The sequence below is a fragment of the Cyprinus carpio genome, chromosome B18 (assembly GCF_018340385.1).
Source record: "Cyprinus carpio isolate SPL01 chromosome B18, ASM1834038v1, whole genome shotgun sequence".
Lineage (NCBI taxonomy): Eukaryota > Metazoa > Chordata > Actinopteri > Cypriniformes > Cyprinidae > Cyprinus > Cyprinus carpio.
In genome coordinates, this window is record NC_056614.1 from 14,843,317 (window position 1) to 14,868,880 (window position 25,564).

Genomic DNA, 25,564 nt, shown 5'->3' on the forward strand with positions numbered 1-25,564 from the left:
ATGACCAAATAATTTTTTGTGGTTACTGTACAATAGCATTAAGTATTATAAATGGAGGTGTTATATTTACAACAGTGTTCCAGAGAAGCAAAGTTTGAAATACAAAACAATATTAATGCAACATGCTAATATTTTGGTAGGAGAGTTGCGTTATCACCTCACTTAGCTCAGAAATCTGAATGGATTGGGTAGTTTGAATGGCCATGATGCTTCTGCAGAAAGAGACTAGCAGGTAAAGATGGGATATGCTACTTAGAAAGAAACTAATCACGTGGGCAGAAAGCAGTGCTAAGATGATTATGTTGAGGAGCATGTCCAACCTTGGTGAAGCCCAATTGAAGGGACTGCCTTTGAACTTGGATAAAACTGATTCATTTAAATGGAACAAAGGCAGACATCAAGATTAGCATTAAGACTGCATTAAAATGAGGTTGAGTAACATCATTGGAGTCATCTGGCATCACTCGCCTTACTTAATCCTATCACTGGTCAATCCTGCTTGCCAATCAGACTAAACAAATCCTAGGTAATAGAAAAGAGCTACTTTCCCTTACAAACAATCTATGCTAACAACGGACTGTCATTCAGCCATGTGGAGGAACAGGATACAGCATTTGAATCGCAAGACCATTTTTTATATCATGTTTTATTGCTACTAAACTTAGACCATTTAATTTGCTCTTCATTATAATGCTCATTATTATAAAAAGACAAGAAATGACTTTGCACATTGATTTCCATGCTTCCATCCTACTCTATTAGCCTTAGAGGATGCGATGTCAACTGTTGTTACATGCAGACACGAGCCAGATCTATGCATCCTACTGGCTGCTCGTAATTGTTATTTTCTGTTTACATGCTCTGCAGTGCTTGTAGCCCTGTCAAAAATGGTTTGTTGGAGATGGCTTATGAGATGTGATGACCTAATGTAGTAGTCCAAAAATCTGCTTGGGAAGTTGCCACCACATATTTGTGTTAATGTCATTGTATAAGGAAATTTTGCTTTGGCTTTTAACCAAATAGTGTCAAATTACTTTTTTATGGATATATGAAGTAAGTTCATCGCATTAACTATAAACTTGTTGCACAAATGTTTGAAATTCATAAAATTTCCAAATGCAATTTATCCTAATTCTGAGCAGTTTTAGTAGTTGTTTTATCAATAAAAATCTGAAAAGAAAATAATATTTTACTTTTAAAAAGTATACCTTTTTTGGTTATTTGTTTGTTTTGTTTTCTTTAAAACTGTACTTTGTTTTGTTTATTTTGTTTTGCTTTGCTTAAAAATGTGTTTGCGGAAATTTTTTTTTTTTTTTTTTTTTGCATGGTTCAGTTTTTGTTTTTGTTTTTGCTGTTTGTTTTGGTTTGGTTTTGTTATTTGTTTGTTTTGTTATGCTTTAAAATGTTCCTTTTTTGTTTGTTTATCACTCATTAAAATATTTCTGTTGATTCACAAATGCATGTATCACACTTTAGCTTCATATCTGTGTGTGAATATATGCCGTTAATTATTTTTTTTTTTTTTTAAATAAAGTGCCTGGTGTTATGGCATATCATATATATATATATATATATATATATATATATATATAGATATATATATATATATATATATTTTTTTTTTTTTTTTTTTTTTTTTTTTTTTTTTTTAATGTGACTTTTTTTTTTTTTTACATTTTGTGGCTGCTCAGACTTTTGGCACAAATCACAGACCCCCCCCCAATAAATCTACTTTATAGAGTACATGGATAGAGTCCAGCTGTGTCACAGGAGATGGCATCATGGAAAGCTCTAAAAATGGTCATGTTTCAAGCAGGGGAGCTCTGAACATCCCATGAGGCCCAGAGAGCCTCGGATGGGACTGATGGTGGTCCTCAAGCATTATCTTCCACTTGTTCACCAATCCCCATGAACTTGATAACCCCTCACTGCTGAAATCTGGGTCACAAGTCTCTGTCTCTGCTGATTACAAAGCGGATTTTTTTTTTGGTGATGGTTGAAAACATGGAGGTGGGGGGGGATGATGGCATTATAAAATACAACACATCAAATCAGTGGTTTGTCTGATTGTACAATCTGGACTTGAAATTATCAGCTTGAGATACTCAGTCCCTCCCCTTGCACATAATTTCTCACTGTATTTTACTGATCCAGGAATCTTGGCACTTCAAATGAGGCATGATTTGATTAGACTAGCCTGTTCTTACAGATTAATGCTGCCCGTGGCATTAGTGTAAATACCTGGACTCATTGACTGAGTGGTTATTAGACCTCTAAACTCCTTTCTGTGTGTTCAGCTCTTTGCATCAACAATGATTTGAGGTGCAAGATAGGGTTGTCTAATTAAATGGGTGTGGATCAATAAAGGTTGGATAAAATTATTATATTCAGTGTTCACTCGTATTATTAATTGTTAGGAGACATCCTCCTTTTTCTCTGAAGATGCCTAGCTGAGTAACACAAGAAGTATTGGTAGTAAATATGCAGAATGGGATTGCACAATAAATACACCTCTAAGATAATGCACAGCTCAGGTTTCCAGCCACAATCTGCTTTTTATCCACAGTGTAAGTCGATGGAAAAGTATTTACAGCGATTGAATGAAATCAATACTGGCCGTGGATAAATTCTTCCCTTTATTAGGACCAGTGATAGATGAATATATTGGTCAAGATGATAAATCGAGAATTTTTGGGGTATTTTAAAATTATTAAATCTGAGACTTGTGAATAAATTTTGCTCATAAGTTTTGGGTTGGTAAGATTTAAGCAAGTCTCTGAGACTGAATTAATAGACAGAAATATTCTGAAATATTATTGCAAGAAAAATTGCTGTTTTCAATTAAAATAGAAGCATTCTTTAATTAATAACAAACAGAGCTTATTTGAGTGCTCAGTTTCAGACTTTAATGTGTTCTTGCTAAATAAAAGCATTAATTTGAAGAAAAAGTTACTGACCCCCAAACACAAACTGCAAATATTGAGCATTTAATTGCATTCACTTCTACTTCTATTAGTATTATTAATAATAATTATTAGATGACTGCACTGTTTATATATATATTAGTGCTGTCAAATGATTAATCATGATTAATCGCATCCAAAATAAAAGTTTTTGTTTATGTAATATGTGTGTGTGTACTGTGTATATTTATGTATATATAAATACACACAAAGTATATATTTTTTTGTATATACCTCATGTGTGTATTTATGTATTTACATGTATATATTTATACAATTTCTATTATATATAGATATATTTAATATACCAATATAACTTTTTTTTTTTATGTATATAATTTGTTTTTTTATGTATTATATTATGTAAACAAAAACTTTAATTTTGGATTAATTGCGATTAATCATTTGACAGCACTAATGTCAAATTTGATCTATAGCTGAACGAATATGTTGTGATGCCTAAATTCAGGTTTAGGATTCAAACTACTACTTTTAATCTTAGTAGTTTTAGTTTATTCAGACAAAATAGTATATCATTTTAATATGGGCCTTATTGGTTATTGTCTGTTTGGTTTTAGAATAATTTTTGATAGTTTTCAGCATACTATTGTGCATTTAAATCTGAAAATGTCATATCTTATGTGTTTTCATTAAAGTATTATATTTATATAATTTTATCAGTGACGTGAACATTCACTTTAGATATCAGCGTTGACATCTGCCGTTACAAAAAAAACAAAACATATCAGAGCGCATTAATCAGGACATGGCATAATATATCTACAATTCATCAATTCATCTTTAGCTCGGTTCATCCCAGTCATGTTTGTTTGAAAGATCGGTATTGTAACTTTCTACCAATACTAAAGTTCATACATGGCAGATCTAGTCTATTTACTGCTTTCCTTCCGGATGCAGTACAATTAGCGCCTAATTACGAATAGCAGGCATACTTTGCTGTAAGGGGCTTCTTTATTCAGTGGCCTGGTTCCTCTCTGGATACAGCTTGAAAGTATCTGGAGACCCGCTGTTGGCACCGTTATACTGATAATTAGGCCAAGGCACCTGCTGGAGAAGGGTGGACCAGCTGTAGTCAATACTGCGGGCCCCTCCTTCAGTGCAGCTGGAGCTCTTCACCAATAGGCCCATGGAGACTTCAGGCCTGCTGCTTCTTCAACACTACTGCCTGCTCATCTTCTCTCAGGGCTTTTTGTGTTTCTGGCTCTTAGCACAAGGGAAACATCAGACACAGCAGCCAAAGTATGCTAATTGTGCCAGTGGCCAGGACATAGCTGCTGGACTTCTGTACTACTGTCACTCCATCTTTTGGTTTTTGTTTCACTCTTTGCTCTTGGGGTGCAATATAAACATCAGGATGGTCTGCTTGCAAACATACCAGAAATGTGTGATAAGTTCCCTTATTCTGCATTTAGACAAAAGGAACATTTAGCCAATGCTTGACCATCATCTGATAAGACTGGTTTGCATGATTCAGTTATCCCAAGCTATGTTAGTTTAGTTTATTGTTTATTTTATATTTATTTTATTTTGTTTTTTCTTTTGTTTAGTTTAGTTTTTTGTTTTTTTTTACTTTTGTTTTACTTCTGCTTTGCTTTGCTTTGCTTCGTTTTGTTTGAGGGTTCTTTTTCAGGGAGCTTTCTCCAGCTATTTTAGACCTTCCTGAATACGACTAAATTACATTATATGGCTTGTGACCACATCATCACTGACTAAAATATTTTTTTCTCCACAAGAGCATGTTTCATTTATTTACACTTTAGCATCTGTTTGTGTGTGAACATATAAGCCTGTATTTTGGTGGGTTTTGCCACCCCAGGGTAATTTGGGATGTTTTGAAGCGGACAAAATGTACAGTTGCAGTTTTCTTCAAAAGGCAGGTTGGCTTATCTTATTCCTGCGAACCTGACTTAAGATTTACATTGGCCTGTGATGCTGCTGGCACGCTGAATTATTTTCCAAGTATGTGCTAAGCTGTTTTGATGAAGACGTTGGAGATTTAGAATACTGAAAAGCCAGGATCAACACACATTTTTTCTCAGATCAACTGAGTAAATATAGCTAATATAAGCAGTAGTATCAGGCAAATCAGTTGGAAGCAGGGTGTTTGCAATTTATTGTGTTTCTTCTTTGGACCATTTAGAAGTTTATAGAGTAAAAGCAAAAAATACAAATAAATAATAAAAAATAAAGGCTACATACATTATAGTGTGTTTTTAATAATGCTTTCTTTTTTAAGTGATCCATCTTCACTGTATAATCACATTATATGTTTATCTGTTGTTCAAATGTTTCTTGCTTATATTTGCATTCAGAACTCCTCCAATGAAACACTAAGGCTGTAATTTAATATACTGTAAGAATATGTTTTGTTCATTTTAAGCATTTTCTATGGATACACAGAGCACTTGTGGTCTAAACCATATCTTCCGTCCTTGAAAGACCCCATTTCTCAAGTATAATTGCTGTTACTATTATATTCTTGCCTGCGGCGATATAGACTGTGTGCTATTTCTTGCGGTTTCAAGCTATGGTTCTCATCACTGAAGTGGCAATGCATTAAAGAGCCATCAGCTTTCATACTGTAGTCTAATGAGAGGTCTCAACCTTACAAGAGGTTTAAACCCCACCAAAGCGTTAGTCAAGAAATGTTATACTGCATGAATATTATGAAGAACAGTATACCTAAGTGCATGTAAGTTGTAATGTGTGTTGTAATTTGGCTCCTGCTTTCACTCACTTTGACTTTTTCATGATTATTTAGGTCAATATGGTGCAGAACTGAAACACTATCGATTTAATGAGAAGTTAATTAACATATGATCCCTGATAACGCATACAAACGTTCCAAAAAGATACTTGCTCCAAGTGTCTTATACTGCCTCATAGTTGAGATTGGTTTTGAGTCATAGTAGAATATCCCTTTGATTTTGTGTTGTTTGTTGCAAACAAATCTGGTCATGTTGCAAGTACAACAGAATCAGATATTTCTTTCTCATTTAAATAATTTTTTTTTTTTATTTCATTATGATGCACCCATTACGTAATCAACAGCAATAATGAAAAGCAGCATAATCTATAAGCATCCACTGCTGTTTTGGCTGATGGGACCCTAAATTCTGTGGCTCAAATAGATTAAAGGATTATCTGTCTTATCAAAGCTTTTTTTGTTGTTGTTGTTGTCCTCAGCTCTTCATGGGTTCTGTATATAACCATATATGGGTGTTTCTTCAGCTATGGACAATTTTGGCCCTACACTAGTTTATTTAATTTGTAAACTAACCATGTCTAGCTGTGTATATATATATCTATTTATAGTACACTGCCATTCTACCAAGATTTTTTGATGTTTTTGAACCACCAATGCTGCATTTATTGGATCAAGTATAAAATTAAAAACAGTAACATTTAAAATAACTGTTTTCTATTTGAATATATTTTAAAATGTAATTTATTCCTATGATGGCAAAGCTGTATTTTCAGCATTATTTCTCCAGTCTTCATTCAGTGCTGACTTCATTCCAGTCAGAAATCATTCTAATATGCTGATTAGCTGCTCAAGAGACATTACCTTTTATTATTAATGTTAATATTAAGTATTTGATAAATAGAAAGTTTAAACGTTTATTTATTTTAAATAAAAATCTTTTGTAACATTATAAATGTGTGTACAATAACTTTTAATCAGTGCATTATTGCTCAGAATTTCTTCATTCATTCTCAAATAACGTATTGTGTTTAAAGGCATTCTGTGATTGAGATGATTTTACACATAATTTGACAATATTACAGGTTAACTGGAAATGAAATGATGAAACAAACAAGTATTCTGTTTAAAAACCTTGTTTTTTCACACATTCACACTTATCATATGATGAAGTTTTACAGGTTGATCTTCATAAAAAAAAAAAAAAAAAAAAAAAGCAAAAGCAAAAAAAAAAAAAAAAAAACAATTTATAAAGATTAAATGTTAATATAAAAAAACAACCTCTGGGCCATAAAAGGGCCTGAAGTTGAAACACCCATCTAACGCCATAAATAGCAATTACAGTATGTTTGCCTTTTCTGACACATTTATGTCCATAAAAACATTGAAGCCATAATATCTTGTTGTCCTAAGTAAAGATTATATTACATAATGCTAGTGAGATATTGTTTGTTGAGTAATCTGTAATCGTGTCATTAAGCGGCGGCTCTTCAAATGTTCGGGTGTGTTTGCTTTCCTGAGATGTGTTGTTAAAGATGTGTATCTCTTGGAAACAAGTTAAGAGAACAAATCCACAGGAGTCCACAGATGCTGTCACAGTGACTGCCTGTTAAAATGAAATGTGGAAAGTGACCTGAAGGAGGACATTCGGTGACACTTCACAAGCTCTGTGATGATCACTAAACCAGAGAATACATTCCTTGCTATCGCTTTGATATTATGAGGCATGTCGATCAAATGCTGAAAAGCAGTGGACAGGTTCACTTCATCTGACTCGAGCAAAATAAAAGACATACCGGGTTCATGTTTTGAGGCAGTTACCTCATGTCACAAACTATAATTATATAATTATAATCATTATTATAATCTGTGTTCATTTGTGTTTGATTATGCTGACTCATTATGCTGACTCATAAACCTTTAAGCATCAAACAGTCTGCTAGTCTAAAATACAAAGCCATGTTCTGATACATCCAGAATGTGTGTGTCAAGACGGTTGTGAATTATATAATCTGAGAGATTGCTTATGCCCTTTTTTCGCCTCATGTTCCAAATGCCAGACGGAGTCAAGTTCTTAGATGTGGAATTTGAGAAAATTCCTTCCACACCCTGGGAAAACCAAACAGTCCTAAACTACTTGGACAGAAATCAAAAGCCTCCTGGTCTCTAAATTTCCCTGCATTAGACAAGATGTGTGCATTTGTGTGTGCATAATGTTCCATAGGAAAAGCACATATTTGCATTGGGTTCGCCTTAAAATGATTTGTTTGCACTTGGTTGCTGGGTTGATTTGACCAGTTTTGCTAAGACATGACCGTGGCTCCATTACATAAAAGATTTTCTTTATTTAGACATATGGGATTAGGTTTTTGGCATTTAAAATAATGTTTGAGATTAAGGCTACAATATTTTAAAACGTATTTCTAGTACAGTCTTTGTTTTGTCAAAAACACGGCGTCACCATCTGATCTTAGATTCAGACTGACAGGCCTCTGGTCAGTGGCGTGTAGCATTAGTCTGTGAGTGACAGACAGTTTGATGTATTTGAACATTTGAACAGCAGGGGAGAAATGAAGAGAAGGGACACGTATATTTATTTGATCAGGATTTTATACCATGATATTGTATAAAAATTGTGAAAATAAATCCGTAAATAAAAAATAAAAAATAAAATGTTGTAAACTGCATGAAAGTGAATTTGAGTATGTTTTAAGGCCATATTTACAAATATAAATAATTAAATGTGACTTATCAGACTTGATGGCTTATAATTACTTAAATCAGGCCTGATGTGTTGCATCTTACAGCGCCATATTTAGTTTGCGACCTACTGCAAATTGATTCATTCATTGCACAATGCTATTCTATGAGTTTTTACAAATAATTTTAAATAAGTCATATGGCAAAATGTATGATAATTTTTTTGTTTTCTTCTTAATTCATTAATTAATTTGGTTTACGTTCAACAGCATCCGTCCCCATTCGCCTACTTTATATCGAAATAAGTGTCCAGGATATGTTTCTGTATTCTTCTGATATATAGCATACACCAATATGTTTATGATTTTTTCGTCTTGTTTCTTACTTGTTCATTCATTCATTTATTTGGCAGAATCCACCCCCATTCATCATCTTTAAATAAAAATAAGTGGCTGTGACATTCTTCAAAAATTCACCTTTATGTTCTGCAAAAGAAAGAATGTCATACAGGTTTGGAACAATTATATTTTCTCATTTTTGAGTGAACTGTTCCTTTAAGAATATAGAGTTATCCAGTTGTTGACATGGATACACTAAATTTAGATTTCTATGTAGATTTATGATGCACGTTCCCTCGTCAGTCTTACTTAAAGAAAATAGTGTCTGTGTTTGGTAAAAAATATCATATTAAGCTTATCAGACACACTGGCCATCTGTCATTGTCCTGCTGTTTGTCTTTAAAACTGCTAGACACAATTTCATGCTGTCGGTTTTCTTCTGCCCTGCTGTTATGAGACTGACTGACTCTCCTTCTGTATTTAACACTGTCATTTCATCATCAAGTGCTTTAAAAATATAATAATGGTTGTCATGTTTGATAATTATTTCTCCCCTGCATAGCATGTGTCTAATTGAACTGATGATGGTCCAGTTCACCCTGTGGGCCGTGTTACAAAACTCTAGATCTCCCCTACGGAAAATAAAAGTAATGCACATTCACATTCTGAAACATGAATGGAGGAGCAGAAAGTGAAAATTTCAGTCTGACAGCATGAATAAGTCCCTGACCTGACTTTATGTTTGCGTAATTCTTGCGTTCCTTCGCTGTGGATATGTCTTGTCCAATTGCTTCAGTGTCACTGTGGATGTTTTTCACTGTCAGTCTGTCATCAGGCTCTAAAGGGCACACGTAACATACAGAAAGCACTCATTCTCTTGCTCTCGTTTGCTTTGTTTTCATTTTTGACTATGTCTAAAACAGCCTGGTTTGTTAGGTCAGACACTGTGGCACCTGAGATTTTGAAAAACATGCCACACAGTTCAGACTATTGTTTGAGTCTTTGATTTGTGATGAAATATAGTGAATGCCTATTAGCACTGAAGTACATTAGAAGTAACTCTACAGTACAGTATATGTGCATGCTTACCCATGCATTTTTGTGGGAGTGTGTGTGTGTGTGTGTGTTTATGTCGCATAAGCTCTGGTGGATAACGTACACAGGTGGAGTTGCTTTGTAAGCTCACTCTGGATTATGACAGGTAAAAAGTCTCTTGCAGCAAGTTATAATGAACACAAAGCACTTGACTGAAGCTCAACTACAATTTCTTTGTACCTGTATGGAAACATATTACTCATGCCTGCTTAAAAAACAAAAAAAAACACAAAAAAACTGTGACATTGACATTACACCGGGTGTGTGTTCTGCTGTGTGTGTGCACTTTGGATGGGTTAAATGCAGAGCACGAATTCTGAGTATGGGTCACCATACTTGGCTGTATGTCACGTCACTTATTATTACTCACTTTATTGCTATTATAAAAATAAGTACAAGTAATATGTGTAACAAGAACACCTTAAAATAAAGTGGTTCCTTGAATAATTTCTTAAGGATAATGTGATACTGAAACTTGGAGTACTTGCTACTGACAATTCAGCTTTTCCATCACAGGAATAATTACATGTAATTTATATAATTTGGCTTCTGGCCTTATTGCAGAATTGTGGTGCAAAAAGTATACAAAGTAAAGCATAAAATGTGTAAAATGCAACCAGAGAATGCAGTAGATCTTAGCTTAACTATTTAGTAGCTATTTCTTTTCTCTGTAGTGCTTTGTTTCCTTTGCACTTCACATATTTATCATTTCTGTCTCATGCTGAAAATAAGATTGAATTGATAACTGCTGAGATGTGTGAGTGTGGTCTGTTGTGTGAAGTACAAAAACCAGCTTGCGTTCAAATCTTTATAAAAATTAGCAATTGTTTTGGATATTGAATAAGATTATTTAATATAATTAGTCTTATTATTTATCCTAAATGTTAGCGATTTATCATTAAGTGCGATACTATGTCACGCAATTCTGTCTCGTACGATAATTTAACACACCATTATGTTTCTTGCCACATTTTACACCTCTTTAAAGTCATCTATAAACCCACTGCCACTTGATTTTAATGTGTAAAAAAAAAAAGAAGTTATCACACATTTTAAATAATTTTGCTGTCAAAATTATGGTTGGAAATATTGAAACGCTATTTTAGTTCTTGCTAAATTAATTTTTTAACATAACTTTTTTTTTCTGAATTAAATTAAAACACAATGAAATGTATTAAAGTAGAGGCAGTTTACTTAAGTTTTAATGCTTTTATAAAGATCCTTTCTTGAAGGATTGTCAGAGTTCATGATCATAGACACTTAGCTGATTCATGTGTAATTCTCAGTAAATGTCATACGTTTCTGTCCTCTAAAGAGACATTTTAGGCAGTAAAAGGCTGTAGCATTATACCATTATGTCTTGGCTGCACTGAAAGTGGATGTTAAAATGTGGCAGTGGAATAGGCCACACATAAATCTTTTTCCTTGGTACCCAAACAAGACTTCCTGGAAAAAAAAAGAGTCATTTCAAAGATATTTAAGAGAATCATGGACCTTACCCAGCATGCCATTTTAATACCTGCTCTTTTCTTTAATGATGATTTAAGTTGTAAAGTTAAAAATGCTTACCACCGAATTTGTACTGTGCAGTAAATTGGACATAATTACCTGCACGTTGATGATTAGCTGAAAGGATGTAGGAAATAGCCCATTTCTCCAGCGACTGAAGGCCCAGTTTTGTGTTCATGCTTGTCAGGAGATTTTTATTAACCCTATGTTACGCATCCCCATGAGAAATAAAAATGAAAGGACACTCAGGACAGACACAGTTTTGGAGAAGCAGTAGAAAGACAGATAAGGAAAGAAAGAGGGAACGGCTCTATGTATTTCCAACACTTTTTGACCTTTAAATCATCAGATTATCTCCAATTATTATGAGGCAAAATCATTTTAGGACTTCAGTTTTGATTTTCTTATCAAAACCATCTTACCTCAGTATGGTTGAATATGATGTTTGTTTAACAAGAAGTGATGCTTATCGATCACAAGAAACATGTTATTTTGCTTTATATAGTAAGAAGTAGGTGGATTTGTTTCTGTTCTCTCTGTGGTAGCGTCCTCAGCCCAAACCAGCTGTCACAATACTTTAAAGGTGATTGCAAGATTTCTGCTGCCTTTTTGAGGTTTCCTGTTCGGTTAGTCAGTTCTGAAGCGTTGCTATGAGCAATCGGCATACATAGATGCAAACATAAACATGCAGTCTCTAAGGAAACACTCAGTAAAAACACTGCAGTGCCTTCCACTGGGCAGCACAACAGTTGGGATGGAAACTCTGCAGCTGTTTCTTGTGAATCCAACACCATGGTTTTACTGGTGTTTCCATGCACAGTTTTTTTTTTCTTTATATAAAGCAAATCGCTGTGAAACCTGCAGACTGAATATAGATAATATGTATAAGACATTTCTGTATTATAGAACATATAGTGTGTTATTTAAAAAAATGTAATATATATATTTTTTACATTTCTGATTTCTATCAACATTTCTTTTTATGGAAATAAAGATTTTTGCAGAAACTTTGATCGATTTATTTTTTCAGGACTCTTTGATCAATAGAAAGTTCAAAACCCCTTTGTCAGTAAGTGCTCATTTCTATTAAAACTGAAGGAAAAAAATTCACAACAACCTGTTCCTATTTGATTCATGGGAAACATGAAGATGTTCTGTAAATCGAGAACAGGTCTTGTGGTTGCGGTTTCTAACGGGATACGCGGTTTGCACTGTGTACGTGTGAGTACACTCTTAGATGGCCAGAAGCTCAAGAAACAGCTCACAAACAAGCATTCATGCGCACATTTAAAATGCCGCTTTGATCGGAGGCATTGTAATGTAGGGACTGGTGAAAGTGACTCATTTTTTCCAGACAGACTCATTAATTGGTTGCTGGAGGATAGTGAGCCACATCTGTTGTGCTTCTGCCTTATAAGTGGTTGAAGCGTTGGTCTGGCTCGGTGTGGTGTGAGGTCTCTTTCTGTGGGGTGACTGACCTTAGTGTGGCTTCAGCTCCTTTCATCAGTACTCGGATATGACGTGTCTCTGTTGGTTTGATTGTGGGTTGGGTGTGAGTCTATTAAAGGATTCATGCCCTTTTGCATTTTAATGTGTGATCTATGAAGTTTTTCAGTGTAGTGTCTGAGAATTGTCTCGCTATCAAGCACATTAAGCAGTCCTTGAGGAATTCCAGTTAACTGCTCAAAGGTCGCAGTCTAGCAAGTATCTCAGCGCATCGACATTAAAGTGATGTTTCTTAGAAGTTGATGAGTGTGGTTTTCAGTGGGTTGGGTTGGGTTTTTAGTCCAATATATATTCTTGTTACAGTTTACATGGTTCCCAGTTATAATATTTATAATTCTTATAGTATTAAAATTTATTTGCAACTAGTTTTTGTAATTGATTTTAATGTTTAAAAAATAGTTAGACTTTTAAGTCAAATTGTTAGCTTATTTTTTAATTAAGGCTATGAATCAATAAAAATTAAATAGGGTTTTATCCATATAAATTTATGCACTTTGCATGGTTCCTAGTTGTAATATTTATAATTGTTATAATTATAATAATTTATTTGTAGTTATTTTTTATCATTTATTTTAATTATAATAATTTATAATTTATACTGGAAATTTGTATTTTCTATCTTAAATTATTGTCTAGTTTATATTTTAATTTTAGGGCTATGACCCAATACAAATTAAAGTATGGAATCTCAGTTTTCTGAGGATGAATTACATCTAATATTAAATTTTACATATTACTTTTTTTTTTTTTTTTACATATTTACAGATACATATTTCAATCCCCAAATGAATGTAGAATAAACATAAAGGAGTATTTTAAATATTTTTGTCAATATTTTTAATGGCAAATATTATCAAGATTACTATTGCTATATAGATGAAGATACCTATACCTCTATTTAATATATTCTTTTTGAATTTCTAAACAAAATAATTAACTAGCCATGCAGTGTTATATTTGAAAGTCATCAAGTTGAATAATAATAAAAACAATAACAATCAGTCTAAAATCTGTTATCAATTTAAACTGAAAATTATTAGAGTGCTTAATTCGTTTAAATAAATTTATGAAATTCACCTTGTAAACTCTATAGGTCAGTGAGTAATTTACACAGTTTGATTGCATATTTCATAATGTTGGTTTTCTGTTATTTTTGTTCTGTCAATTATTGTCATTGCCTCAACACACAAACCACTCCTGGTTTTTATTTATTTATTTATTTATTTATTTATTTATTTATTTATTTATTTATTATTAAATAATTTATTAACTCTATTAATTTATGAAATAATAAAAATATATATATTAATAGTACTCATTTGGTTGAACACACATTTTTTATACATCTTTTACTCCCAAACTCCCTCTAATATTAGGAGGTCTGTATTGAGGATATAAAAAGCTGACATAAGCATCGTCCAACTCAACACCTGTCAGTAACAGACTGGACATTTGTGTTTTTTAGCTCTCTGTCATTGTCCTTTCAGTCTGCTGTACCTCATTGACTCAGAGCCGTCATAAATTGCAACTAAATCTCAGTGTCAGACTTGCTACCGTCAAATCGCAGTTCTGTTTTGTCCATAACACTCAGTGAGACACATTTGGCACCACCTTTTGTGATTGCACAGGCATGCATTGCTTGAAATGAAACAATATTGTGTGTGTTTTAATAAGAGAAGGACAGAGGATGAGGAAAGCTGATGATGAGGAGTGCCTGGATAAAGGCTTCATAATCTCAGAAGCTGCATGTGACCCACGGGGCTATTGCTGGGCCGCTGTCACACTTTTTGACAGCATATTAATAGGGATTTGTGCCCCAGATGTCTGCCACTCTGCCACTCCATTCCGCTCAAAAGCAAATCCCTTTTTTCTTGCTTTGTGTGCAAACCTGTCAAGAACTGGTGAATTACTCAGACTATTTGAATTTAGTTCTCATTCTTCGCTTGGAATATTTGTTCAGGCAGCTTGTGCACATAGTTTGGGAAGGTTATGTGTTTGAATGCTTCTTCTTATTATACTGTATTTTTAGTATACTATTCTTTACTTTATTTTTAATGCATTACTATTGATCTTGGAACATGTAGTGTCAAATAACAGCATATGCAGTCTGTTATTGTTTCATATAGCAATGGCATCAAGGGATATCATGGTTTCGGAAAAGATCTGATACGCCTTGCTTGTTTGAATTAATCTGTTCTTTTGGAAAATATGGGAAAGGGTGAAAACATAACACTGCATGCACACTGCAATATTTCTCATACAAAAATGTTCCTTCGTGTATTTCTGATGGTAAATCTGTTTTCTTTACTAGAGATTTTTCCATGGGTTGACTGTGCCACCTTGTGGCTGGAAAACTTCAATCTTTTCCTGCTTTTGTAATATTGTGAAAAATTGTGACTGTTGTTTTAAATAATACACTTGATCAGAAAATATTTACATTAATATTGTTATATTATAAAATGTAATTTTAATAATAATAATAATAATAATACACAATAATTATTTATATTTATTTTGGATAATATTAATTGAGAAAAATTATTACTGTTGTTTTATATCATAAACTTGATTAGAAAATAATTTTTACATTTATTTTATATAATATCTTTATAATATAAAATGTTGTTTTAATAGTAATACCATACAAATCGTATTTTATTTGGTAACACTTTATTTTAAGGTGTCTTTGTTACACGTGTTACATGTACTTGCTATTATAATCAAAATAAATTATGTGTAATTACATGCAAGTAACCCTAAGCCAAACCATTATCCTTACCTTAACCATATAGTAAGGACATGTAGTTAATTAATATTACTCAGTACTATAATATATATATATATATATATATATATATATATATATATATATATATATATATATATATATATATAAAAAGTACAATATATATTTATATATTATTTATATGTAACGGACCCCTTGAAATACAGTGTAACCTTTTATTTATATATTTTTTAGAGAATATTACAAATTAAATATAACAAGAAATGTTGGAATTTACTTTGTAACTGTTGTTTGATCATATAATGTTTCCAAGATATGATATCTGATCATTTTTATTGTTGTATTTCAGGTATACTCTTTTCCACGCTGGTGTTTGGACCTGCTTGCGGTTTCATCCTGGGATCTGTCTGTACCAACTTTTATGTGGATGCTTTGTTCATCGACACAAGTGAGTTTCAGTTCATCCTCTGTATCTCCAGATACAACTCAAACACTCGGTTTACTACAACAGAAAACTGCTGCAAGGCATATTGTTTCCCCCCAACACGGCTCTTGCATCTATTGAATAATTGAAAGCACAAGGCTTCATATTCTGCCTCACTTTCACGATCAATAATCAGCGAGAGAATCAGCAAATTTTTTCAAACTTTCACACTACTTGCTGATGCATTATGATGTCAAAAGTAAATGTACATCTCTTTCTATTTAAGTGGTTTGGTCATTTCAGCTACATCCATTCCACCAAATATAGCAATAAAATCATTTTGAGTAGAATAAGGCATACCGAATAGCTCAGTGACTCCAATGACTTTAAACAGCGTAATGTTTTTGATGTCAGATGTCTGTGAATTGCATCATGTAATTTGAGTCTTTTTAAATGTCTGCATATGCTAGAGATTCATCATTCTGCTACACATTATTCGTGTATTTACCACCATGTGTTTGCTTTTCTCAGCTAAGCTGAACATCACTCCTGATGACCCCCGCTGGATCGGTGCATGGTGGGGCGGCTTTCTCCTCTGCGGTGTTTTACTCTTCTTCTCAGCCCTCTTCATGTTTGGTTTCCCCCAGTCTCTGCCCGGCAAAGAGGTGGAGGAAGGTCTTGAGAGCGAACAGGCCATGCTACCCTCATCTTTACCCCAGGATTATGAGAAATCCAAGCCCAGCAATGGAGTCCTGCAGAACTACCAGCCCAACAGCAACAATCTGTCATGCTGCCAGCAGCTCCGAGGTCTCTGTGCCAGTATCTGGCTCCAATCACTATACACAGTTACACAACCCCTAAACGCTTCCTTTCCATGAGTCTATGACTTGCAAATCCACCGTGTGATCTTCAGTGTGTTCTTATTGAGATTAGTCTACTTTAGCTGAATACGCTTACACTTGTCTTTAAAGAATAAGGAGAAATATTAGATGCAAACACCTTGATTGCGTGTATGTTAAATTCGAGGGTTGATCTGCTTTGGTTTTTTTTATTGTTTAACGGTGTTTTTTATATTGTTGGGTTTATATTTTTTATTCTGTTTACACTGAGGAGGCAATTAGACAATTAGAGTTAAGTCGTACTTATTAGCAGGCCCACGTGGAATCTGCACCCGCAGGAGTTTGTAGGAAGCTCGGCCGATTTCCACTGAACATCTACACATCCACTAAAAAAATTACTTGGAAACAAAAAACACTAACTGAATATATTATATATCTGTCTTTTTTTGTTTGTTTGTTAGGTTTTTTTTATTTTTTGTTATTTTATTACTTGGTTATTCTAGTACTTGAACTTAAAAGAAAAAAATATATATTTTTAATTCAGTTTAAGTTCAAATACTAAAATATCTGAAATTAAATGAACTAAAAAAAACGGACATATAATATAGAATTAAACTCAAATTAAAAGTAGTACTAAAATTACTGAAACTAAAACTGAAATTAAATAAAGATACAAATTAAAGCTAAATAAAAAAAAAAAAAAAACAATGACAAAAGCTCATAGCCTAATAAAATGAGTAAAACTTAAATTAAAATATAAATGAAAACTGATTATAAAAAGATAAAAACTGATTGAAAATATTAATAAATGTCATATAAATAATACTAAAATAGCATTGTTATGTTTTGTCAGTGAAGTATATTGTGTATTTTAATTTTGCTTTCACCAGTTAATAGAAGTGTGGTGTTCTCATGTTTCTTATGAAATAGAATGTTCAGTTAGACAAAGTGCAGGGTAAGAAATTATTTATTATATAACAGAATACAGCCTGGTGGTTAGAGCAGTGTAAAAAAAATCATGCTGATAGGAGTATTTATATTGTGTGACTTTTTTAAAGATAAATTTGCTCAAGAAGCAACACTGTGCAAGATATTAAGACTTGTGCATGAAATTGTCAATTTTATACATTGTTTCTGGTCAAGTAAATTATCTGGTGTCATTTTTTTTATTTTTATGGTTTTGTTCAAAAAAGCCCTTTTGTAGCAGCGATGAGAGGGGCTCAATGTGATTGATTTGATTTAAAAGATTTTAAAGATTATTAAGAAAAACATATTTAATTTGGAGTAATGTGCAAAAACAAACAAACAAACAAAAAAACATTAGTTTCCATCTGGATCTGCTTATAAGAGTCAAGGTTTTAAATATGTTTCTAGCCAAACATGAAGAAGCACTTTTTGCATGCTAACTGTCACTCTCCGGGTTCATACTGCCGCTCTTGTTTCTCGTCTGTTTGTCTGTAAATAGAGTAATTGTTATGCTGGAATTGTACTATACTTGTAAAGCTCTAATTTTGTACAACAGCATCCATCAATCATGTAAGATCTGATTACATGCTAGCTAACATGATGCATTACCAGCAAAGAAGCCATGGCAGCACAAGCTAAAGGCAAACACACAAGACTCTGTGCAGCAATAATGCAGGTAGCTGTTTTGTCCAACTTTTGCCATCTGGTGTAAAAGCAGTCTCCGTTGTGATGTTTCAAACACATCTGTCAAATATATCAATCAAAATGACGGCTCCTCAGAATGTTTCCGCAGCTCTGCAGCACTTTAGAAAAGAAACAGGAAATTAGGGGGTGAATGTCTGTTGATTGCATCATAAATCATCTGTTTCTTCATTCAAGTCTAACAAGCGTCAATCTTAACTTTAACTGAATGCTATAGACTAGACTGGTCTGTCATTACTCTGTATTTTGGGCTCAGTCACTGAACTCTCTGTCTCTCTTCCACTCTCCCCGTCTCTCCACTCTGTCGCTTTCTTTTTCACTCCAGTTATTCCCAAGGTGACCAAGCACCTGCTGTCAAACCCGGTGTTCACGTGTATTGTGTTAGCTGCCTGTATGGAGATTGCTGTTGTCGCTGGCTTTGCTGCCTTCCTGGGCAAATACCTGGAGCAGCAGTTCAACCTCACTACCAGCTCTGCTAACCAGCTGCTGGGTGTGTATAGAACACGTACTGTAGACACACACTTACACACATACAACGAGCTGCAGAAGTCAGTCAGAATCAATCTTTTTCTCCTGTTGTTTTTCATTGCCGATTTTTAGTAGAAAATGTATTTGTCTTATTTTTCTTATTTTTGTCATTTAATTTTTAATACAGTAATTATTACTTTTTACATTATGATTTAGTTTTTATTGAAATTTTTTATCTAATACAAATTTTCATTGCAAATTATTAGCAAAAATGTTCCTACTTTTATTTATTTTTTTCTAATTTAATTTTAAATGCAATTACAATTAATTTGACTATTTTTTTTTCTGATTCAAGTATTATTGCAAATTTTTAACAGAAAAATGTAAATGTTTAGTGGAAAATCTATTTTTAAAAACAACAGTCAGTCAATAACATGAACTAACTTCAATAACAGTTAGTTCATTGCAAATTATAAGAGGAAAATATCTGTTTTGCTGTTTTCATTCTTTTTTTTCAAATTGTAAAAATAATTTTAATTGCATTCAAAATTTGAATGCAATTAAAATTATTTTTTTTTTACAATTTTTCTAATACTGTTTCATTGCAAATTATAGCAGATTTCCCCTATTTTAGTGTTATTTACTAATGTTTTACAAATTATATTTTTGTTCCCCAAAAAAATATTAGCAGGTTGTGTATTTTACTGTATTTCTTATTATTATTATTTTTACTGATTTAATACAAACCATTTAATTTTTCATTGCAAATTATTAGCAAAAATGTGTTTTTTTTCTAATTTAATGTTAATTTTAATTACAATTAATTTAAATATATATATATATATATATATATATATATATATATATATATATATTATATATATATATATATATATATATATATATATATATAATATATATTATATATATATATATATATATATATATATAAATTTTATTGCAAATTATTATATCATATTCTAATTTAATATAATTTTTCAAAATTATTAAGAGAAAATCTGTTTTTAAAATGTTACATTTTTAAATTCAATAGCATTTATTTCACTGCAAATTATTACAGGAATTAAACCAAATGAAATCAAATGAAACCTAATGCAATTTTTTTTTTTCTAATAGTTTCATTGCAAATTATAGCAGATTTCCCCCTATTTTTTAGTCTTTATTTCTAATGTTTTACAAATTTAATTTTTTTCCCAAAAATATTTGCATTAGTTTATTTTTACTGTATTTTTATTTTTATTATTTTTATTAATTTAATTCAAATAATTTTTTCCAAATCATTCATAGAAAATGTGTCTTATGTAAATGTGTATATTTTTTCAATTTTTTCCTTTAATAGAGTTTACTTCTTCGCAATTATACATTTTTCATTAAAAATGTGAAATAAATTTGGATTACCAGATTTTCGAGACTTTTCTCAGTCTTTTGAAACTCACTTTATCCTAACACGTTTATCTTTGACTCTTACCCAGTAACAGTATTAATTATAATTTATAATTATAAGATTTACATTTATTTATTTAGCAAAAGCTTTCATCCAAAGCGACTTACAAATGAGGAATAAAACAAAAGCAATTTATCGATATTTGAAGTGCCGCAATACAAGAACAAAGAACAAAGATAAAAGGGTATACAGGTACACAGTGAAGCTTGACTTTATGTAACACATAATTCTGTGGATATTCTTTTCATAAACAGGGATGACGGCCATCCCGTGTGCCTGTCTGGGCATATTCCTGGGAGGTTTGCTGGTGAAGAAGCTGAACCTGTCTGCTCTGGGAGCGATTCGAATGGCCATGCTGGTCAATCTGATCTCCACGGCCTGTTACGTGTCCTTCCTCTTCCTGGGCTGTGACACAGGACCTGTCGCTGGGGTGACCGTCGCCTATGGCAACGAGTACGGACGGCTCAGCTGCTTTTTTCTCCTCACAGCCTTGTTATTTTTTGTGCCATTTATAATGTCTTTGCAGAGAAGCTAGAGGATGACAAGTCTACATGCTGAAACCCCTTCATTTTTTTTGTGTATGAGCCAGCCATGGATGAGCCAGCTTCAGTATTTTATAGATTTCTCTGGTTTCAAGGGAATAGGAGAGAACAGATTAGTAATACATCCCAATTTATTTTCCAGGCCCACACTGAATCTTTGCTTTATAGATCTGCACACATAGTGCTGTGGATTTTCAATGATCTCAGTGACTTAAATGTTTTAAATCTGTTCATTTGCTGATGCTTTCTGCTTGTTTTCGTCATTACACCAGTAGGTGGCAAAAATGTGTGTATTTTTGTGTTATGAGCAAGTCATTGAATCACTCAGATTCTTGTTATATTTGGATATATGCATTTTTTTGTAATATATTTTTTCATTGCCAGTTATTAGCAGAAAATGTCCTATTATGCAGTTTTTATAATGTAATTTTAATACAGTTATTTTTTTAGATAATATTCATCTAAAACAATTTTTTTTTTAATTATTAATAGGAAAAATGTCTATTTTTCCATATTTTTATTTCTATTGATGTTTTATTTATTTTTTTTATTATTTTTTTTTTTTTAGTAATTTGATATAAAATTGTTTTTCTAAAATATTAGCATAAGATTTTTTCCCCTTTTTTATAATAATTTCATTGCAAATTATTAGCAGATTTTTTTGTGAAAACAGTTTTAGTGTTTCATTCATGATTTTTACACAAATTAATTAAAATAAATGTTATTATTACCTTATTAATACCTTATTATTACCTTATTATTACCTTAATAATACAGTTTTTCATTGCCAATTATTAGCAGAAAATGTCGTATTATCCGAATTTATTTTTATAATTTAATTTGTATAATATTCTTCTAACTGTTGATAAGAAAAATGTCTATTTTTATATTGTATTATTATTAAGTATTCATGTTTTATTATTTTTAATATATATTATTTTTTCAGTAAAGTAATTTTTAGCATTTGTTCTTTTTTTTAGCAGAACTATATTATTAGCAATTTTTGTAAAAACCACTTCAGTGAATCCTAGATTTTCGTCATTTTTGCACATTCATAATTCTTCTCTGAATGAGATCGACAAACTAAATGAACTCACATGTCGGTCAGCAGATGATTCATTCATTCAGTTTGTTCATGAACAAGATGTCACTGCTGCTCCAATTTGTTCAGACTCATTCAGTATTTGTTCAATATTTCTGTGTACACCATCACACGCTATTGGTTTTTCCCCAGAATGGGACCAATTCCATCCCCAAAAGTCAAACAATTCCATCTGGGCCTGCTCATATCTAAGCTGCTTTACAAACAGGGCTGTGTGTGATAAATCAAATTAACTCATTGACACTCATTATGTCAAATGCAAGACAAAAGAACTGGCTTCAAACAGGTGAATGTGTGTTTGTGTGTATATAGGACACTGCAAGTAGGCCAGAGGCTGGAAGCCCCCTGCATGAGTCATTGTAACTGCTACACTTCATCCGTTAGCCCCGTTTGTGGCTCCAACGGTGTGACCTACTTGTCCTCCTGTTTCGCTGGCTGCACCAGAGTCATCAGCACTGGACTTCCACCTCCTCTCTCTCAGGTCATTACCCATCTCATTTACACAACAATGTTTGTCTCTCGCTCTTTCTTTCCTCTTTGCTGTCACATACTCTCTGTATGTCTGTTTCTCTGGCTCTCCGCTCATTTTCTGGACAGCTCATGTCCGGCGTGGGTCATTAGAAGTGAAGCCCACGACACTCATCAGATATACAGTATGTCTGCCTGCCAGGCATCCTAATGGCCACTGCAATATGGGCCTCTGCACTCACTAGCATACAAAGCGAATGGTACAAACTGGAATAGATGAATCCAAGATAACAGTGACAACCATTATCGTAATTGAGCACTGGCTCACGACATGAATATACCAACTGGTTTAATGAGCTTGTTTCTGCCAGGGTTCGAGGGTGCATAGGTTCTCTGTAGATTAAATTGACTAAAGCACGTTCAGACAGCTCATAATGACTCGTTTACTTTACACTAGTCCACTAAACCCTCATTTAATATTCAGATAATTTTTTTTATTATTCATTCTCGTTTTAATTTAATGGTCAGTGGTAGCATATATTAAGTGATTTAAAATCACTTTATCATGCTTACTGTCATATTTGCACATATCAGGAGGCAAAATTATTAGCAGATTTATTTTATGAGGAGAATATAAATGTTATTTGAGGTAATGCTTTTGCATAATTACATGCATAACTGATGCATAATTACATGCAAGTAACCCTAAGCCAAACCCTAACCATGTAGTAAGTACATGTACTGTAATTAATTAATATTACTCATTTCTTAACTGTGTAATTACACTGTAATAAGGACACCTTAAGATAAAGTGTAACCTTTTTTGATCGTGTTTTTTACTTTCAGAATATGACAGGATGTGCGTGTATCTCCGCATACAATGACTTTGCCACAGCTGTGCCGGGCAAATGCCCACGTCCCGGCTGCCAGGAGGCCTTCCTCACCTTCCTGTGTGTGATCTGTGCCTGCAGTATGATCGGAGCCATGGCCCAGACGCCCTCCATCATCATCCTCATCAGGTGACTCTACCTTCACTTATTACACACTGAAATGAGAGTAAAAAACAGAGCTCCAGTGTAATGGCCCGTACAAACCAAGAGCAATAACTATGATGATAACCATGATAGCCTTGTTTATTATAAGCGTGCACTGCAGTTTTGTCGTCTGCAGCGATCAATGCTGAAGCTATTTAATGCAGAAAGAAATCTATTTGGCTGTCAATGTTTTTTATTGTCCATCAGCTGGAACAATGGTTCTGAAAGTGATTCCAGTTCTATTCTCATGGGATAAGAATGATATTAATACTTTTATAGAGCCTTTAGTCTTAACTAATAATTTTTATTCTATCTATCTATCTATCTATCTATCTATCTATCTATCTATCTATCTATCTATCTATCTATCTATCTATCTATCTATCTATCTATATTTTGCAATATTATTACGAATATGAAGTAGCAATCTTTCACTTTTAATCAATTTAATGCATCATATTCCTAAATAAAAGTATTAATTTCCTAAAAAGACAAACTGGTAGTGTAATAAATAAGTAAAATAAATAAATGATACGTCTGCTAAATAAGTATATCAGATTTTTATTTTTATTTTATCTGAGGGGACACTTTGAACGTCTGTGTGTGTGTGTGTGTGAGTGTATGTCATGAATGTGTGTATGAAAATGAACATGTTTTGTGCTTAATACACTGACTTGCTTTCTTGCTCTTTTAGAACTGTGAGCCCAGAGCTGAAGTCATACGCTCTTGGAGTTCTTTTTCTGCTTCTGCGACTGTTAGGTGAGATATCACAGAACAACCACATTACAACTCAAACTACATGCTTTCACAGTATATTGTGGAGAGTAATTTGTTTGTCTCAGTGAAATAAGCATTCTACAGAGTCAATTCCTCACAATCCAAAGTGTCATAAAACAATGATAAGTTCATTTGCCACTTCTGTTCAAAAAAAGCAATAGTTTTCTAGCATTAAAAAGGCATTGCTCACTCAAAAATGACAATTCTGTCATTAATTATTCACCCTTGTGTCTTTCCAAACCTGTAAGACCTTTGTTCATCTTTGGAACACAAATTAAGATATTTTTGATGAAATTCACAAGCTTTCTGACCATAGACAGCAACACAACTGACAAATTCAAGGCCCAGAAAGGTAGTAAGTACATTGTTGAATAAGAAAGAATAAATTGTTGAATAAAGTCGTTATTTTTGTTTTCTTCACACACTTCAAGTATTCTCATAGCTTCATAACATTAAGGTTGAAATAGTGATGTCACATGGACTATTTTAACGATGACTTTACTACCTTTCTGGGCCTTTAGCGTGGTAGTTGTGTTGCTGTGTATGCAGGGTCAGGGAGCTTTCGAATTTCATCAAAAATATCTTAATGTGTGTTCCGAAGATGAAGGTCTTACAGGTTTGGAACGACATGAGAGTAATTAATGACAGAATTTTCTTTTTTGCGTAAACTATCAGCTGTTTGTCCTAATTAAAGGGGTCATATGATGCTGCTAAAAAGAACATGATTTTGTGTATTTTGTGCAATGCAATGTGTTTAAGGTTCAAAAAACACATTATGTTCCATATAATGTACATTATATTTTCTCCTCTTATCCCCTGCCTTTCTGAAATGTGTTGATTTGTACAAAGCTCATTGTTCTGAAAAGCGAAGTGTGCTCTGATTGGCCAGCTATTCAGTGCATTGTGATTGGCCGAATGCCTCAAGCGTGTGACGGAAATGTTACGCCCCTTAACATACTATGATGCCGTCTCCCAGGCCAGCAGCACAAGACTCAGTCCAGCTGCTCTGCTCGTGCTCATCCCATCATCGGTTCTCTTTTAGCAGTTCAGTCAATGTACTGTTAGGAGTAACTCAGGATATTGGTTTATTTCACGTCAAAGGGAGTGTAAGGTACGTTTATAAACCGAATAAAAGGAGTAATTTGTGGATTAGTGCGTACTGGAGACGTGAACCAGTTGCATCCAGTGGGGACAT

The 25,564-nt window shown here is 33.1% G+C and overlaps 1 protein-coding gene across 1 annotated transcript in view; it reads left to right on the forward strand.

The window, feature by feature from the left end:
• LOC109110517 (solute carrier organic anion transporter family member 3A1-like) overlaps positions 1-25,564 on the forward strand; it is a 53,212-nt gene that overhangs the window by 25,083 nt on the left and 2,565 nt on the right. Inside the window, exons 3-9 of the mRNA XM_042743972.1 lie at positions 15,932-16,030; positions 16,538-16,813; positions 18,839-19,003; positions 20,701-20,899; positions 22,403-22,571; positions 23,405-23,577; positions 24,287-24,351. Coding sequence (XP_042599906.1) covers positions 15,932-16,030; positions 16,538-16,813; positions 18,839-19,003; positions 20,701-20,899; positions 22,403-22,571; positions 23,405-23,577; positions 24,287-24,351 — 1,146 coding nt within the window. The remainder of the gene's footprint in view (positions 1-15,931; positions 16,031-16,537; positions 16,814-18,838; positions 19,004-20,700; positions 20,900-22,402; positions 22,572-23,404; positions 23,578-24,286; positions 24,352-25,564) is intronic.